The sequence below is a fragment of the Canis aureus genome, chromosome 9 (genome assembly GCF_053574225.1).
Source record: "Canis aureus isolate CA01 chromosome 9, VMU_Caureus_v.1.0, whole genome shotgun sequence".
NCBI lineage: Eukaryota > Metazoa > Chordata > Mammalia > Carnivora > Canidae > Canis > Canis aureus.
The window spans coordinates 53938863-53956643 of NC_135619.1; the positions used below are offsets into that span (position 1 = coordinate 53938863).

The 17781-nt window shown below is 50.3% G+C and overlaps 1 protein-coding gene across 17 annotated transcripts in view; it reads left to right on the forward strand.

Annotated features, from left to right (window-relative positions):
* Positions 1-17781, forward strand: part of ADCK1 (aarF domain containing kinase 1) — a 147284-nt gene that overhangs the window by 91517 nt on the left and 37986 nt on the right. For all 17 annotated transcript variants that reach the window (XR_013386580.1, XR_013386581.1, XM_077910186.1 and 14 more), the window contains one exon: positions 15270-15428. Coding sequence is in view for 15 of the 17 variants with exons in the window: in XM_077910186.1 (XP_077766312.1) it covers positions 15270-15428 (159 nt within the window). In the remaining 2 variants the exon portion in view is untranslated. The remainder of the gene's footprint in view (positions 1-15269; positions 15429-17781) is intronic.

Sequence of the window (17781 nt, forward strand, 5' to 3'; positions counted from 1 at the left end):
AAAGATGTTCATGTCAGTGGATGATAATGGGAGAGTTTGTGTTTGTTTGGTACTTGCTGGGTAGTACATACACCTTGGCTGAATGGTTTACAGATATTGTTTCTAACCGTTACAATAATTCTGCAAGGTTGGTCGATTTTACCATTCCAGTTTTCCAAATGAGGAAGCAGGAAGGTGAAGTAACAGCCACTGTCTCCTAGCTAAAAGAGGCAGAGGCAGGCTTTGAACTCTGTTGCCTAGGCATCCCCCCACCCTGCCCCGAAACGTGCCCCTCCGATGCTGTGCAGCTGCTACCTGTGAGGAAGGCCTGGTTTCTGGAGGGCAATATAGTGGGTGTAGGGGTGTAGGTATTGGACCTTGGTGTGCAGACTTGAGGGTCCTGGTCTTAGAACCCGTGTTTGGTCATAGTAGCTAATAGTGTCTGTGTGCGTGCGTGCATGCGTGCGTGTGCAGGCCTCCACGGCTGATTATGGGCAGAGTCGGCCCACAGTGAAGGATGGCTGGAGAGGTGCAAGGCAGGAGCCACGCAAGGAGGCTCTTTCCTTCCTCCACATCTGGTAGAAGTGAGCTCTCCCTTTGAGCCTGTTTTAGCTGTATCCTGGAGCTTGGGCATGCCCAGTTGTTCTCTCCCCCCCAATGCCCCCGCCCCCGACTCCCTGTCATCTCTCAGGAGCTCAGAGTGAGTGTCCCAGGTTGAGCAGTGGGTCAGGAGGCCACAAGCCAGAAAATGAGTGCCGTAACCACTGCTCTGGAAGGAGCTGCCCTGACAGCTGACCCCATGCCCTCTGGGACTGCCAGGCGAACTGCAGGGGTGTCATCTTCTCCTTGAATGGAGCTCATGGCCTTCTTTCCCCTCCCCAGGGAGAAGGGGTAGGTGTCTTCTTGCAGGTTGCTCAAGGCTGGGGGTTGGCAGCATGGGCAGGGTGGATATGATTGCTGTGGCTCTGATACCTTCTCCTGGAGTCCAAGTGAGCCAGATGATTGTCTTTACTGGTGATGGCTGGGGCAGAAGCAATGATTTGAAGTCCCAGGTCCCACACTGTCTTAGAGGGAACATAATCGCCCACCTCAGCTGGATGCTTACCACATGAGAGGTGCTAATCCTGGTTGGGAACTCCCAGAAGACGACTCCAAGAAGAGGAATCTGGTGAGAGTGGTTTTGTGGGAAGGTCAGGTGCAGTAAGGAAGTGGAAACATGGTTCAGGGAAGAGAAGGCGACCAGTGACCGTGTGCCCTTAAACCAGCTGCCACCATGGGAACCTGGGAAGTGGTGCCAAACACTTGCCTTAAAATCAACCAGCCCAAGGGCCAAGAGAGAAGGTTGGGTGTTTATACACCAGCTTCCTAACTTCACAGTGATGGTTGCCTCTGAGGGCTGTGAATTCCTGCAGCCTTGGAGAAAGAGCCCTCCAGCTCATATGCAAATACTGAAGTTGCAGGAGGGAGCAGGGGAAAGATCTGAAGGATTGGGTGGGCACTGCAGGTGTGCATGTGCCGGTGTGCTCTCCTGTAATCCCCACAGCTGCCCTTTGGGTGAAGTACTGTTATCCAAGCCAAGGCCAGAGAGGTTGTGTCATGTGTTTGAGCTTGCACAGAGACATGAGGTTGAGTTGGGAGCAAAACCAGGATTGACGGCAGATGCCAAGATCCTAACCCTTGTGTTCTATTGCCCTGTGTAAGGAGCCCTGGGCCTTTCCCCAGGTTTTGTGTCCTAGCAGTTTATGGCTTCTCCTAGCATTCCCAAGTGGGAGGTGGGGAACCCTAGCAGGTCAAGGAACTGCAGATTTATTGTGTCTCCATCCCTAGCATGTGTTAGATGTTTCCAAACACAGTCTCCTTTCAGTCCTCACAAAAACTAGGTAAGTTAGGTGCCCCTTTTCCCATTTTTCCTAGGTGTAGAAAATAAGATTCAGACATACTAGGTACTCAGGGCCACATAGCAGGACAGCAGCTCAGCTGGAGGCTGAACCTGAGGGCTATCTGACCGTAGAGGCCTATGCCCTTCAGTTACACAGGCTGCTGCGAGAGGTGTGGGGCCGGGTTCAAGGCTCACCCCAAGGGCCTGTGAGACCCAGTCTGCTGCTGAGGGCCACGCTGCTCCCCTAGCAGCACACCAGCCCACCATCTTGCCTTCATTCCCAGGCTGGCCCTGGGCCTCTGTTGTCTCAAGAGCCAATCACATGGTGGAGGAGGTGCTCTATGAAGCATGTGGTGAGGCTATTTGGCTCTTCTCCTCCTTCTTACCTCTGGGAAAAAAAGGTGCTGCCCCTCTGTGCTCGCAGGCAGGGGCCGGTGTTGGAAGTGAGGAGAGGTCTGCCCTCCTGTGTACCTTCTGAAAGCCGGTCCTTCTAGGGGAGGAGAGGGAAAGAGAGGAGCCCTCCTCTCTTTCCACCATGCCCAGGTCCCCACACATAGTCTACCTGCTGTAGCTCCTTGGCAGCAGAGAGAAGCAAACCCTCCACGTCTGGCTGATTTATGTTCATTGTTGAAACAATAATGTTTAATCTGGAAAGGGCTAATCAATTTTTTATGCTGATTATGAATAGGCCAGCTGTGCCTGCTTCTTTATTCATGGGGCTTGAAGAGCAAGCCCATGTCCCTAGCCGGGCTTCCTTGGTGGTTTCTGCTGTGGGGGGCCCTGCTCAGTGGCCTTGCCGGTGTGCCACTTTGGAGGTGACTCCTTATGTGTGTGTGTGTGCCTGTGTATGTCACCAGGAAGGGTAAGTGACTACAGGTGGAGAACCAGATTTGAGTGTGTGTGTGTGTGTGTAGGGGGAGGCTGGTATGGGCGAGGACACTGGCATGAGAGTGCAGGATGGAGAGTAGGAGTTCCAGGATCACAGAATTAGGAAGGCCATCCAGGACTAAGTACTCCAACACCCTCCTTTGCCAAGTGAGGAGTTTAGACCCAGAGAAAATGAAGCAACGTTCCTAAGGTCACAGGGCTGGTTAGTGGAGGCAGTGGGATGGGAACTCTAGTTCCGTCACTCAGAGGGCAGAACTCTTTGCCTAGAAGTACAAATGGGGCCGGAGAGTCAGAGGAAGGCAATGTGTAACTGCGCTAGCTGAGTTACTGACTCTCCCACAACTCTGACATCTGAGGAGCTTACATTTTAGGTACAGGATGAGCTAGAGACAGCTCAGTGAGAGGTCAAGATGAGTTGAGTCAGCTGAGATTTGAGCTGCAGCTTTCAGGTGTTCTTGGAATCCATCGATAGGGTCACAGAGAGGGGTGAATTGGGGAAGGCAGTGAATTCTGGAGAATGCAGAACCTGAGCAGGACTTGAGTGCTGTCAAAGGAAGCCAAGCACAAAGGTCTGGAGAAAGCATCTTGAGTGGGTGGAGAAGCCTGAGCTGAGGATGTCGTCTCTAGTGGGTGTCACCTTGGGCGAAGGTGGGGTGCCTGAACCTGGAGAGAGACTGGAGGGGCCCGTGTGGCCAGGGCCTGGGGCTGGAGACATGGGGCCTTGGGCCGGGTGGGGGCAGGTGCTCAGCTCAGACCACTTGGTTGTCCCACAGGTGTGTGTTTGGGCCCTCCACGGCCTTTCTCCTTGTTGGATGCCATGAATCACTTGTTTATTTATTGGCTCAGCTGATGTTTGTGGGACTTCTGTTGTGTGGGTGTCAGAGATTATGTAGCTGAACAGGCTGCCTCCATGGTGCTTATGATCTAGTTGTAGGGGAATGACATGTTAAATGACCAGAAAAATAAAAATTTAATGACATTCATGATAAATGCCACAAGGGAAAAGTATAGGGTACTCTAAGTTTGGGAGGCCAAGGATGGGGGGTCTTTCCAAGGACTGAATGGTGATTAAGGGGATGGTTCGGGGAAGGAGCGCAGGACAGAGAGAACAGAGAATGCAGAGGCCTTGGGATGAAAAGGAGCATGGATCCATCTGGGGACAGAAAAGGGATGGTGGTGATGGGGCAGAGAGATGCTGGAAGACACAGGTCGAGACATGTATCAGGCATGTTTGGGAGCCCTGGGGTCACTGACCCCAGGGAGCCCAGAGCCAGTGACAGACTCTATAGAGAGTGACACAGTCCTCAGTGACCTGCAGGGGGGACCAGGGGTGGAAGTGAGGACGGTTACAAGGCACTTGTGGTAATCTGGACAAGAGTGATGGTGGCTTGGAAGAGGGGTGGGTGGACATATTTTGGAGACAAAATCAACAGAACTCAAGGAAGAATTAAATGGGGGTTGAGAGGGAGGGAAGGGCACACTGGGCTCCCAGGGCTGGGACATGAACAGTGGGGGCCACCTGAGAACAGACATGGTGCTAGGGGTGGGTACTGCTGGGGCAATGTTAGCGGGTCACCTTGCTGGCAGTTTGGGGAATGACTTTTCTGTGGGGCTGGGCTTTGCACAGTGGCTCCCTTCCTCCTTAGGGTTGGTGGTCAGAGAGTTGGTGGAGAGTCCACGTGGGACTGAGCAATTTGGGGTTTAGCACTGAGAGGCTGGGTCCAGCATTGGGTTCCTGGTTTCCAGACATTAAAAAAGTCATCAGCACCCTGACCTAATGAGAGCTCAGAGAGAGAGAGAGAGAGAGAGAGAGAGAGAGAGAGAGAGAGAGAGAGGAGAGGAGAGAGAGAAGCTGGGTCCATAGGAGAGGCTGTTACTTGCACAGCTGGAGCAGCTCCTGCAAAACACCATCACAGGAGGAAGTTTCCCCTAGGCCCCTGCCACTCTTCCATCTTTGGTGTATGAGCTGATAACTGGTGGTTTTATGTGAGGTAGAAAAGGAAACAGAGCTTTTTGTGAAGAGACTGGTTTAAGGGTTTCACCTGGGGCCTGGGAAGGAATACCATGTACAAGGCAGCCAGGAGAGCAGAGGACCCCTTGCCCTGGAAGGAGGAAGAAGGACTGGTTATAGGTGTCATCACCTGTCACAGAAGCAGAGCTGTGATGTGCCCTCCTGGCACCACGACCCATGTTCCCACACTGCCAGTGCAGCTCCTTTCCAACCCTCTAGCCTCAACATTGCCCTGGGAAATGCAGCAAAAGAATAAAAATGACTATACAGCGACTGGGACACTAATGCTTTGCATCAGAGGTCAGCAAACTTCTTGGTAGAGGCCTGGGTTAGGGTCCCAGCAGTGCTGTGACAAATGAGTGCAAATTTAGTGGCTTAAAACAAGACACAATTATTATCTTCCCATTCTGTGGGTCATAAAATGTAAAATTCAAGGGTTGGCTGGGCTGTGTTCCTTCCAGAGATTCTTGGGGAGAACCTCTTGCCTTGTCTACCTTCTAGAGGCTGTCTGCATTCCTCGGCTGGTGGCCCCTTCCTCCATCGTCACAGCCAGCCATGTGGCATCTTTCAACCTCTCTCTCTCATTCTTTCACCTCTTCTCCCTTTGTCATATCTCCCTCTCCAACTCTGACCCTCCTGCCTCCCTTTTATAAGGACCCTGGGATTATCTTGGGCCCACATAGTATCCAGGATGCTCTCCCCATCTGAGGAGCTTTCACTTAATCACACCTTTGGGGATTGGGACATGGACATCTTTGGGGGGCCCTTTCTCTGCTCACCATCAGGCCAGCTAGTAAATATTTTAGGTTTCGCAGGCCATTCAGTCTCTGCCTCTGCTGTGGCAGTGTGGGAGCAGCCACAGACAACGTGTAATGAATGGGCATGCTGTGTCCCAATAAAAGTTCATTCAGAGACACTGAAATCTAATTTCATATAGTTTTCATATATCAGAAAATACTATTCTTTTTCTTTTCCCAGACATTTAAAAAATGTGGAAAAGCATTCTTAGCTGATGGGCTGTACAAAAACAGGCATCGGCCTGGATTGGCTTGCTGCCCCCTACTCTAGACATGTAATATCCTTTAATACTTAGAACCCCTTGCAAAATGAGTGTTGTTATTATCACTCCCATTCTGCAGAATGGTAATGGACCTAAGCACTTTGCCCAAGGCCACACGGCTAGATGTTGGCAGGTAGGGATGCTGACACCAGAGCTGATGTTTTTTACCCTCCCTTCGTTTTGCTGGAGTCAGCCAGGCATGCATGTAATGTCCCCAGATGTGGACTTTCTCTTCCCAGTAGATCTTGAAGGTCTGGGTTTGCCCCCTTAAAAATCCCAGGGTACTGCTGCTCTCACATGCAAAGCGAATCTGGAAAACTTCTTACTGGGTAGAACAGACTCAGGTGTTCTAGAAAGGTCGTAAGGGCTTTGGTACCTGAGCTCTCTTATTTGGGGCTCTGAGGCATGGGAACGTAGCTTAGGCTCATTTGCCATATGGCATTTTGCCACCTTCCAAATGCGAGGGAAGTCTGTCCTGACAGCAAATGTTGCCACCATAAGCAAGGATGCCTATGCCTTATTTCCTTTCTTCTTTATTTTTGGGTGTAGGAACATCTGAAGGTTGTTGGAAAGAGGCCTTTGGAGTTTTGTAGTTTTATGAGGGTGAGCCCATTAGGTTTTAAAAGTCCTGGGCCTTGCCAGAAATGAGTGTGTGCCGCTGTGGCCAGGCTCCCCACTCCCCACCACCCACCCCTGTGAGCTGTGGATGAGGACTCCTCCCCCACCCCGGGGGTCGACCTGGGGGGGCCCAAGTCAGCCTGGATTCCAGGTTGGGAGTTGTTGGCCGTCTTCTTTCTGGCCCTCATGTTGCTGGGTCTTTCTCCTCTTATGTATGGTTCACACAAGCCCTTCCCTCTGCCTAGATTCCTTCCTTCATCTAGTTAACTAGCAACTCATTCTTCAGATCTCAGTTCTTGTTACCTCCTCTGAGAAGCACTCCCTAACCATGTTAAATCCTCTGAACACGGGCTCTATGGTATCAGCTACCTCTCCCTTCCTAGCACTTACCAGAGTTGGCCATTTCCCTCTGAGTACTTGATTAATTCCTGTCTTACAACTGGACTTTAAGTTCCAGTAGTGACTTCAGAGGGTGGTAGCTGTTCCTGATTTGCACAGGACTGTCGAGTCCCTGGTGACTAGCACAGTGCCCTGCTTATATTGGTCACGTAAGCATTTGATGGATGAATAAATAAATAACCTTTAGCGAGTATGTTCCTCTCTATAAAGTGGGGGCAATTCTGTCTCCTCTGTCTAACCTCAAGAGAAGGTTGAGAGCACATAAGAGCACTTTGAGGGCAACAAACATTATGCAGCCATAGGAAAGTACCCTTGGTTGAGCATTTAGTCCTTGTCGAGCAAAGATATCCTGACATCCCTTATACCAAACCAAGCTCAAGTTCAAGCAAGAAGTACTAAGTCCTCACATGGGTAGGTTTCAGTAGAGGGGATAGAGCTGTCTGTCTGATTCTTGGGACTGAGCTCCTGCCCCCACCTGTCTCTCACTCTTGTGATGGGGTGTAAGCACTAGGCTCCCAGATACCCATGGCTCCAAGAATGGTTGTTTCTATACTGTGATCACCTTGTGGATACCTACCTGGTCTGGGCCCTGGATTGTAGGGGTCCTCGTTTCATACTGCATCTCATTCTGCACAATTTCTTCTATCCCAGAGATCTCTGTTGCAGGCAGAGACATAGACATGTCACCCTGTGAGGCTGTACAAGTTATTAAGATGGGGAACGTTGAAAGATTAGATTTATGACAGCCAACGGTGGATTATGAAGAATAATTTATCAAATGTCAGTGCCTGCAGCCTACAATTTACAGAAGGTTTGCTTAAGCTGAGGAGATCTGATTGGACTGCCCCCACCCCCACCTCTAATGAATGACAGATCTAATGGATGGCTTCCCAGGCTGGCCAACCACACTGGGTGTTTATCTGCTTTTTATTAATCATTATTATCACAACATTTCCATAGGTCCCTCCACCCGCAGCTCTCGAAGTGCCCAGCACCAGCGAGGCTCTCTCAGCTACCTTGAAGGAACAGTAGCCACCTCTGATGCCTTAGCTACCCTAGATCATCTGGAAGGCCCAACATCCCCTTATGACGAAGAGGATAGGGAAAATTGAACCTCATTCATTTATTAAGAAATACTTATTGAATACCAATTATATCAGGTGCCTTGGATACAATGTTGAGCAAAAATGGAAGAAGTCTATCATTTAGAAGGCAAGACAGAGTTTCAGCAAATATAAATCAAGGCAGAGTGCAACTGTGTTAATTGCTCCCCAGAAGGGCACCCTGAATTCTGAGGACATACACAGGGAGGCTTCCCTGAGGAGGTGATAGTTGAGCTGTGATTTGAAGGAGGAGATGGGGCAGGATCAGTCTCTGGGTTGTTTTAAGGATTTTGGCTCTGAGAAGCTGGTGAAGGGGTTTAAACAGAGAGAAGTGATATGAGCAGCCTATGTTTAGAAAACTCACTTTAGCCACATGTGGAGGATAGATTGGAGGAGAAAGGAATGTGGTGGCTTTACTCACTGACTGAACAGAACTGACAGCCTAGAATTGCTGGCTCTTTGTTCATTGCTCTCTTTGTGACACCACTCTGTCCTCTTCACAGGGGTGTTAAATGGGGCACCCGGGAGGTGCCTGGGTGGCTCAGTGATTGAGCATCTAGATGCCTTTGGCTCAGGTTGTGATCCTGGGGTCTTGGGATCGAGCCCTGAATTGGGCTCCCCACAGGGAGCCTGCTTCTCTGTCTGCCTATGTCTCTGTGTCTTTCATGAATAAATAAAATATTAAAAAAAAAGATAGGGCACCTGTTACTCCTGCTGTAATTATTGGGGCTCCTCTATAGGTTATAATCTAGATCCTTAATGAGTGTCGATTCACACGAAGACTCTACAAGGTAGGTATTAAATCCCATTTTACAGATGAGGAAACTGAGGTACAGACAGGCGCCCAAGCCAGTGTACCATGGAGCCAGAGTTTGAGCCTGGGCGATTTGACCCAAACCTTGCATTGGAATTACTTTGTTCTGTTGCCTCTCAGATCCCACCGTCCTGGCTAGCTGGTGGGCATTCTCATGGAACACACCCACGGCCTTGGGTGTGACTGCTCCTTGCTTCTTGCCTTTTGGTCAGCTGCTTGTCACATCCTGTGGGAGGAAGGAAGCTTGCTCTGAACTGTGATGCCGTTGGCAAAGCCAGGTGGACGATTATCTTATACCTGGAGGCTCTTAGCAAACTGGTGAGAGTTGAACCTGTGCCAGCCTCCTTGTGCAGGCTTAGACAGCAACACTGTCTTGTAATTTCTGGGGTTGACCCTTGTCAGGAGAGGCTTCGGGTTCTGCCGCCAGCCCTTCGTTCATTCTTCCCAGCTGGGCAGTAGCAATAGCTAATGGCTCTGCAGAACTGACGGTTTGATCTTCCAGAACCCCAGAAAGAACGCAGACTACATGGAAGACAGGGACTGTGTGTCCTCGAGCTATTTTTGTCATTATTATTCATATTATAATAAATTGCTCTGTGTGGGAAGCTGAGGGTGGGGGTATTCACACCTGGAGGCAGGGCAGCTTTTGAGTGGGGATGAGGAGACACTTGGATGCCTTGTCCTCACTCCCAGTGCACAGGGACTAGATAGTGATTTCAGAGGTCCCCTCTTAGCTTGCCAGAAAGTCCTGTTGGGTGTGGGTGAATTGTCACTGGGTGGAGGGCACTGTGTCCAGCAGGCCCTGCTAAAATGCATGTTTTCCAGAGGCTGTTGCCTTATTTTGCAGACTGGGGTCTCCTCATGGCCAGAGATAGTGTCTGTTTTGTTGCCCCACATACCTAGCATGGTTTCTGTCATGTGGCAGGCCTGCAGGTCAGTATTTGCTGATTGACTGACTTGAGCTGAGGAGTGGCAGCTTGGTTTTGTTTCCTGTATTAACTCTGGCCAGTTAGTAGTGGTGGCCCAGAGCACCGTGTGGAGAGATTCTGAGGCACCATCTGTGCCCAGCAGAAATGAATGCTGTGGTTGATTAGTGGTGTCTGGTGTAGGTATGCTTACGGTGTACTAGTTAGCTATTGCTGCCCAGCAAATGGCCCCCAAACAACAAACATTTGATATGCTACAGTTTCTGTCGGCCAAGAATTTGGGAGTGCCTTACTGGGTGGTTCTGGCTCAGTCTGTGTGAGGTGTTGCCTGGAGGCTGCAGTCATCCGAAGGCCTGATTGGGGAAGGAGAAGGAGAATTTGCTTCCAAGATGGTTCACTGTGGGCAGGAGGCCTTAGTTCCTTGGACTTCTCTCCATGGGCTTAGTTCCATGGCCTTAGTTCCTTGGACTTCTCTCCATGGGCTGCTTGAGTGTCCTCCTGACAGGGCAGCTTGCTGCCCCGGGAGGACACCATCTGGGAGAGGACAGGAAGGTGTTATAGCGACGTCTCAGAGGGCATGTGCTAACTTCCTCCATGTGCTGTGGGTCATTAATCTAGCTCATGCTCAGAGGTGGGCAGTAGACTGCACCTCTCAAAGGGAAGAGTATTTAAGTACCTGTGGACATATTTTAAAGCCACCACAAGGGGAATGAGAAGGCACATGCCACCTATTTGCTGTCAGTGTCAGGTGTTACTTAGAAGATGCAAGAGTGACCCTGAACTGGTGGGATGCAAACTGGGCATGTTTTGTAACCAGAAGGAGGAGTAGGCATTGCAGCAAAGTGGGATGTCAGCTGGCAGAGTGATGCTGAGATGGAGGGGTGCCTGGGGCAGGTCCCTAGGAAACGGTGCCAAGAGGAAGGGGCAGGTTTCACGCAGAAGCATATAGGAAGTGATGGTGGGTTTTCTGCTCAAGGCAAGCAGTCTGTGCTTTGTAGAGTCCTAGGTAGCTGGAGCTGTCTCGTCAGCTTCAGGCTGGGGTGGGGTAGGTTCATTCCAGCTACTCCATTAGCACAGGGACTTGTCCCTCTCCTCATCAGACTATAGTGGATGGCTGCTGACACCCAGCCAGGCATGGGCAGAAGGGGCATTTCTCAATCTCGAGAGCCAGATGTTGTTTGCTGCTGGTGCCATGGTAACCTGCTCCAGGTGCCCTGGGCTGTCTTCCCATCTCCTAAGTGGGAACTGCCTGGCCTTGGCAGCTAGGCCTGGACTTGCCTGCTTTGAGACAAGCTTCTGTCTTCATCTGGACCCAGCCAGTTCTGGGTTTGTTAGATTTGTTAGGCATTATCTTACATCAGTGTAGTTTGATGTCATAAATCCAGAAGAGGTCTGATGTGCATGACTATGGGGACAACAGGATGGAATATTTGAAACTGGGCCATCTTGGAAAATCCAGGACATTGCCCTTCCTGAGGCTGGTGAGGGGCCTGAAGCTGGCTGGCAGAGAGACATAAGCAATGCTCCCGACAGGAGTCCTATTATGGCTTTTATAGACGATCCTGACTTCCTGTTACCTTATTTGGGTAAAATGAGGACCCTGGCCAGTGCTTGGCTGCTCAGTGGTGTGGCATTTTGGAAACATTGCCCAGGAAACTGGCTTCATAGATCTAACTTTCTGGAGAGTCTCGCTCTCTGCCCTGTACCTGGGTCTAAAGTCACATGGCCTTGGTTTCCTGGACCCCAGCTGATGCCAGTCTGCTGAAGTCTTAACCTGAGCCGATGGGGGGTGACACATTTCTTCTTGCTCCTGTCATGTTTTCTGCTCATAAAAAAACAAACACCGCCTCCTGCTTTCTCTTGCTCTCTCACACACATACACGTTAAAAAAAAAAACAGATCATATAAAGCTAGAGAAACTTTTTTTGCTGATTATTTTTCCTTTTCTAGACAGGGATATTGATATATTTGAATCATGGGCCGACAGTAATTAAAAAGCACATAACTAGTCATTTTAAAATGCAGTTGTTTTACTTAATTGATTTTGCCACCAGACCCGGAGGAAAAAAAGAGGAACAGGGGAAAGACACGCTTAGAAAGGGAGACAGGTTTCTGCGAGTGACTGGAGGCAGCTAAGGGCCCTGCTTGAGTCTAATTGCTGGCCATGTTGCAGTTGGTTTCTGTTAATGGTTTTCTGCTCACAGGGCTGGGGGCCGGGGCCTGACGGGAGGGGTGGCGTTGGTGTCAGCTGCACGGGGGGTATAATTCTGCTTTCGGGACAGAGTCTATTTTTCCTTACTATCTATCAGCATAAAGTACTTCTACTGAGCACTTTGAATCAAGGTTCCATTTAGAGATACTTTATTCATATTTAATTACAGGCTGTAGCACCAATCTTTAATTACCTTTTTTTATAAGCCAGCTAGGAACATTCACTAGCAATCAATTATTGTGTGTGTGTGTGTGTGTGTGTGTGTGTGTGTAAGCAAGCACAGGAGGGTGTGGGTGTGTGCCTTGCTTCCTGATAGAAAGGAAAGGATGGCAGCAGGGGCCCTGGGAGGTAGTAGGTAGGCAGGGGTGGAGTGGCATCTGCCCAACAGGTTCCTTGTATGGAGTGAGTGGTGCATTTCTCATGTCTGTCTTTGCTTCCACTGGTCAAACTGGGGGTGTTGGTGAGGGCAGGTCCTCAGAGCTGGGCCGCATTCAAGGTGCCCAGTTGGTACCTGGGCTTGAGTGGTATCTTAAGCTCCAGACTCCCTGCCTCCCCTGGTAGAGGCAGGGAATTGTGGGAGGCCTCCTTCCCATTCCCCGGGGATATGGTAGACCAGGCTTCCTCTTACCCGGGAGATTGGGAGATGCTTGCCTCAGCCCTTTCCTTCCTTCACCTCTCCCTGGAGTGCTCCTGGCAGCTATTCTTGCCACACAGTCCTAGTGATGCCATGTCACTCTTCAGTTGCAATGACTCTGCAACGTCCCTGCAATGACACTGGTTTGAAGCCTGGGTGTCCTTTGAGAATAAGCCAGTGTTCCCAGGGAGCCAGGTGGAGGCTTGGGGTGGGGAGTGGGGTCAGATGACCCCCAAGTCCTTTTGCAGTGGGGACATGGGGCCATTCCAGCTGCCTGGGACATGAGGGTCTGAGTTCACAGATCTGCTCCAGAAAACATTCTCCTTGGTGCTCCTTCAGGAACAACCAGAGGGTTTCTAAAGGCAGTTGTTGTTGATTTCATTATGTAATGGCTGAGAATGTTGCTGAAGTTCTACCTCCCTTCTATTCCTGGATCCCTGTCCCAGCAAGAGGGCACTGGGGGGAGGGGGAGGGGAGGGAAAGGAACTCACACTTACTAAGCCTCTTGGGGATGTTGGGTACCCTGCCCATGTTTCTTTTGTCTAACCCAGATGGGTCCGAGCACTATCAGTCAGAGCCCCTTTAGCCCTGTGTGACAAAACAACTCAAACTGACTTAAGCAAAAACAAGAAATTATAGGGTGGGTATTCAGGCATGGTTAGATCAAAGAGCCCAATCATGGTGACCAGGATTCATTCTCTCTATCTCTTGACTCTGCTTTCCTCTTTTTTGCCACTGTGTGACTCCTGGTAGCCCCCGGCTTCAAGTTCAACTTTCACTTTCAGGTTCAGCAAAGAGAAAGAATCTCTTCTCCTACAGTTCAAACAAAAGTAAAACAGTTGAGTCTGACTGGATCAGTTGGGTCACATGTCCATCTCTGAAGCAGTCAGCGTGACCCAGGGTATTCAGGATTCCGATTGGCCACGCTGGGGTCTCACACCTACGTGGGGTAGCAGGTGGAGTGCATGTAGGTAAATCCCCCACAGCACATGTGCTTTTACATTTGAGGCCTTTGGACTAGTAGGAGTGTGGGAGCAGGAAGGTCCAGCCTTTTGAAAAGGAAGAAAGTTGATTTAGTGCCTCTCCAAGTGAAAGGATTCAGCCTTTCAACAAATACGTGTTTGCCACTAGCTATTTCACATGCTGTTCTAAGCACAGGGAATTCAGCAGCTAACAAGACAAACAAAAATCCCTGCCCACTTGAAGCTGATGTTCTAATGGGGTCTACAGGGTTGGTGGTTCTTTCATTCTCCCAAGCCAAGCCCAAGTCCAGAATAAGGGGTTTTTATATGGAGAGACCCAGGTGATTGACATGTGGAGAATCTGGCCCTCAGGGGACCTCGAAGTCAGGAGGGAGGGGAATCCACAAGTATGTGGTTGGGGAAGGAGGTGGGGAAGTAAGCACTGGGAGGGCAGAAATAAAAACCCAGTGAAGAAGAAGGGGGACAAGGAAGCCAATCTGTACCCATCTTTCATGACAGAGAAGTGGGCCCCTCCCATGTTGCCTGGACCTTTGGCCTCTGAAGGATGTTGATAAATGGGATGGAGTTTAGTGAAAGCTACAAAAATGATGACAGGGCTGGAGGGAGTGATTTATGAGGGAGATTAGCAAGGTGCTGGTGCTGCCTAGCAAGCAGAGGGGTGGGCTGGTGGCCGAAGGTCATCTGACTGCTGACGTTCAAGGAGAGGAGGGGGCCAAGAGGCAGGACAGAATGCCTGCTGCAGAAGAGGGTGCCGGGGGAGGCAGGGGCGAGGACTGAAGGCCTCAGCATGAGGGGGACATGAGGAGGGCGGCCATGGGACTAATCATGCATGTACATATTTGTGTGTGTGTGTGTGTGTGTGTGTGTGTGTGTGTGTGAATGGACCTTCTAGGATTGGGAGGCTATATGGGGACTTCAAGAAATGGAGGGGGTGAGAATTTTAGCCTTGGATATTTTTGTAAAAAGGCTTTTGGGGGTCTCCTTCCCATCTGTAGAATATTCATATCTGGACCATGTGGGTGTGGACACTCAAGTCAGAAAGACTTTTCTTCCTTCAGGAAGATTTGGTGTGGCATTTCTAAGAGGGAAGGAAGGAAGAAGGGAAGAGAAGACAGAGAGTAAGGAGCACATATTCCATTTCGTAGAGAAAGGGCAAGGGATCTGCCCTAGACTCCCTTTGGGTGACATTGCAGGTGGGGATTAAAAGTGAGGCAGGGGCATGCAGCCCAAGTGGCCAGGCCGAGGGTGGGCTTGGGGACCCATGTTGAGCCTGCTGCTCAGGCAGGAACAAGAGGTGGCTGTTGGGTTTGGAGCCACCAGCCTAGGGTCCCTTGAGCTCTCCTGTGTTGGTGGATTTGAGTATCTGATCTCTGTATTGGGCTGCCTGGGGCTCAGGTTCTGTTAACTCTTGATTTTATGTATATTTGTAACAGCCTCAGGGGTGCAATGGTACATAATTAAACGAGCAGATGGTATTCAGTTCTGAACACTCTAGACAGCACTTCTTTGGCCTTGAATGGAGGTGCTCAGGGTGCCCATGCATGTGTATGAAGGCGTACCCTCCATGTGTGTTTTCTCTCTCACTCCCTCTGTATGCTGCTGTGGATCTCCATGGCAGCAAAGAGCCCAGGCAAGGCACTGGGTTGGCATACAACTGGTAGAGCAGAAAATCTATCGGGAGACATCAGGCGGTACTGGCCCCATATCCCCTCTCACCGAACTGAGTCATCTTAATTGCTTCATCTTTTCTCCACTCTTGACAGATTCATGATTTGTTCGTGAGCTTTGATGACACCCCTCTGGGGGCCGCCTCCCTGGCCCAGGTTCACAAGGCGGTGCTACATGATGGGCGGACAGTGGCCGTGAAGGTCCAGCACCCAAAGGTGCAGGCTCAGAGCTCGAAGGACATTCTCCTGATGGAGGTGAGGGACTTCCTCTTTCGTCTTCATTCTATATTTCTCTGGAAACTAGGTGGCTCCAGTGACACTGGTTCAAGGCAGCTGAGTGGAATGTGACCCTTTGAGCAGCAGGATGGGAGGGGAAAGCTTGAGACCATGACAGAGGAAGCGTCAGGACAGTGCTGTGACCAGGGGACCTATAGCTGGGTTGGTCAGTTGTTCTCGATGTGTTCCTAGGAACTGTCTGGGGATGGTCTCAGAACATGATGGACAGCTGCTGGGCCAAGGAGACCTCAGGTGGATGTTGAAGAAATGAGATGAACCAAAGAGGGTAGAAAAATTACATCTTAATTTGTTAAATTATAACAAAAGGCAGCCATGTGGTCAACCAAGGGATGTAAAAATGACAGGAAGCTCACATAGAAATATTTACACAGATTGCATGTTTGCTTATCTCCTGTTTTGAGTGAACAAGCTTGTCTACCTAAAATGTTCCTGGGAAAAGACCTGGTGGAGACTGTGTCTATGGACTTTTCTAGCTCTGTCCTCAGAGCAAGGGAGGGTGAGCTGGGCCCTGGCTGGGTAGTACCCATCACCTGGCCCAGGAGGTCAGGCATTTCACCTGCCAGTGTGTCTCTCCCCTTCTCTGCAGGCTCCCTTCCCCTGTTCTCTTTCCTTATTCTGGACTGATAGTTTGTTTCCTCAGCTCACCCTGACTAAGCTTTGCATACACATGGAAGGTATCTTTTGCACTAGGTGCTAGGTGGGTCCCAGGAACGCAGGAGTGAGAAAACTCCATCTTCATCACTGGGGGAGTTCCCTGTTTAGTGGAGGGGCAGGTCTGGACACAAACATCCACAGTGTGGGGCTGTGAGTTCTGCCCAAAGTGCTGTTTTGGGTATGGTGCCCTCAGCACTGTGCTTAGTATGTTGGAGGTGGCCAGGGCTGGGGACGGGGCTTCACTGAGGAGCTGGTAAGACAGCCGGGCTGGGGAGGAATAGCCCAGCCTGTGCAAATGCCCGAGGCTTAGAGGAAGAGTGGGCTTGGAGAAAAACGAGCTGGTTCAGGTGGTATGGCTGGGAACGGTTGGAGATGGGGCTGGGAAGATAGACAGGATATCGTGGAGGGCCTGATCTTGCAGGCTAGGGCATAGAAAGGTATACACAGCAAATATGGATCTACTGTGGAACTGAGGGGATCTGATTCTTTCCTGTAGTCAGTGGGGAACCATTTAAGAATTTTAAATCCGAGAATGTCATGATCAGATGTACATTAGAAACAAAAGTCTGTTGGCAGTCTAGAGGTTGAACTGGAATACAGAAAGACTGTAGCCAGGGAGCCTAATGGAGGGGCTGCCACACTGGTCTGAGCCAAAAATAATGATGTGCTACGAAGGCAGTGTAGTGGGAGTGAAGGGGAGGGGTGGGCTCGAGGGACAGGGTCATAGGACTTTGTGACCAGCTTTACATGGGGGTGGGGGCAAATAACGGTATGAGTGAATGGGAGGGGAATAAAACAAATTGTGTGTTTCTCACTTAAATGATTAAGATTGGGTGCCATTAACCAGTGTATCAGTCAGGGTCCAGTTGGGAAGAAAAAAAAAATGCTGTAGATATTTCCAGCAGAGGGAACTTAAAACAGAAAATGAGGCTTCCAGGGGGATGGAATAGCAGAGAAACCACAGGGGATGGTGAGGCAGTTACCAACTGTAGGAAGCTGTTGCCACTTTCAAGGTGGAGGGACAAGGAAAAGAGCTGGTTCTCAGGAAAAGGGCCTGGGAGCTGAGGTCACCCTCCAGAGCTGGCCCATGGTGGGCTGGTCCTTTGGGAGGTGGATCATAGCCATCACCTGGGAGGTGGAGCCCTAGATGCTGTTTGAAGCAGCAGAATTCTACCTCCTTCTGTCCCCAGAATTCCACTAGTATTGCCTGTTGGCCAACCCTAGATGGGAAATGCAGTTTCTCATGAAAGCAGTGGGGTTAGGATGATCTCAGAGCTGGGCGGAATGGGTGGTGGAGCTACCACGAGAATGAAGATACTGCAGTCAGGAGTTCTGGATTGGGATTGCTCTGCTGGTCTGCATTTAGCCCGGAAATACAGATACAGGATTTACCAGCAAGGAGATTCACAGCAGGTAGGTGAATCCGGCAGAGTAATTGAGGTCACTTAGGAGGGTGGAGCAAAGAGAAAAGAAGACAAGGGGAGAGCTGTGAGGACTACTGTCATCAGGGGAGTATGCCCAGGAAGTTAACCTCTCAGAGGAATGGAGAAGGCACAGCCGGAGAGATTGGAGGAGAACCAGGACTGGGCAGTGCTGCTACATCCCGGGGAAACAATTTCAAGAAGAGAAATAGAAAATGTAGCAGCATAAAATAACA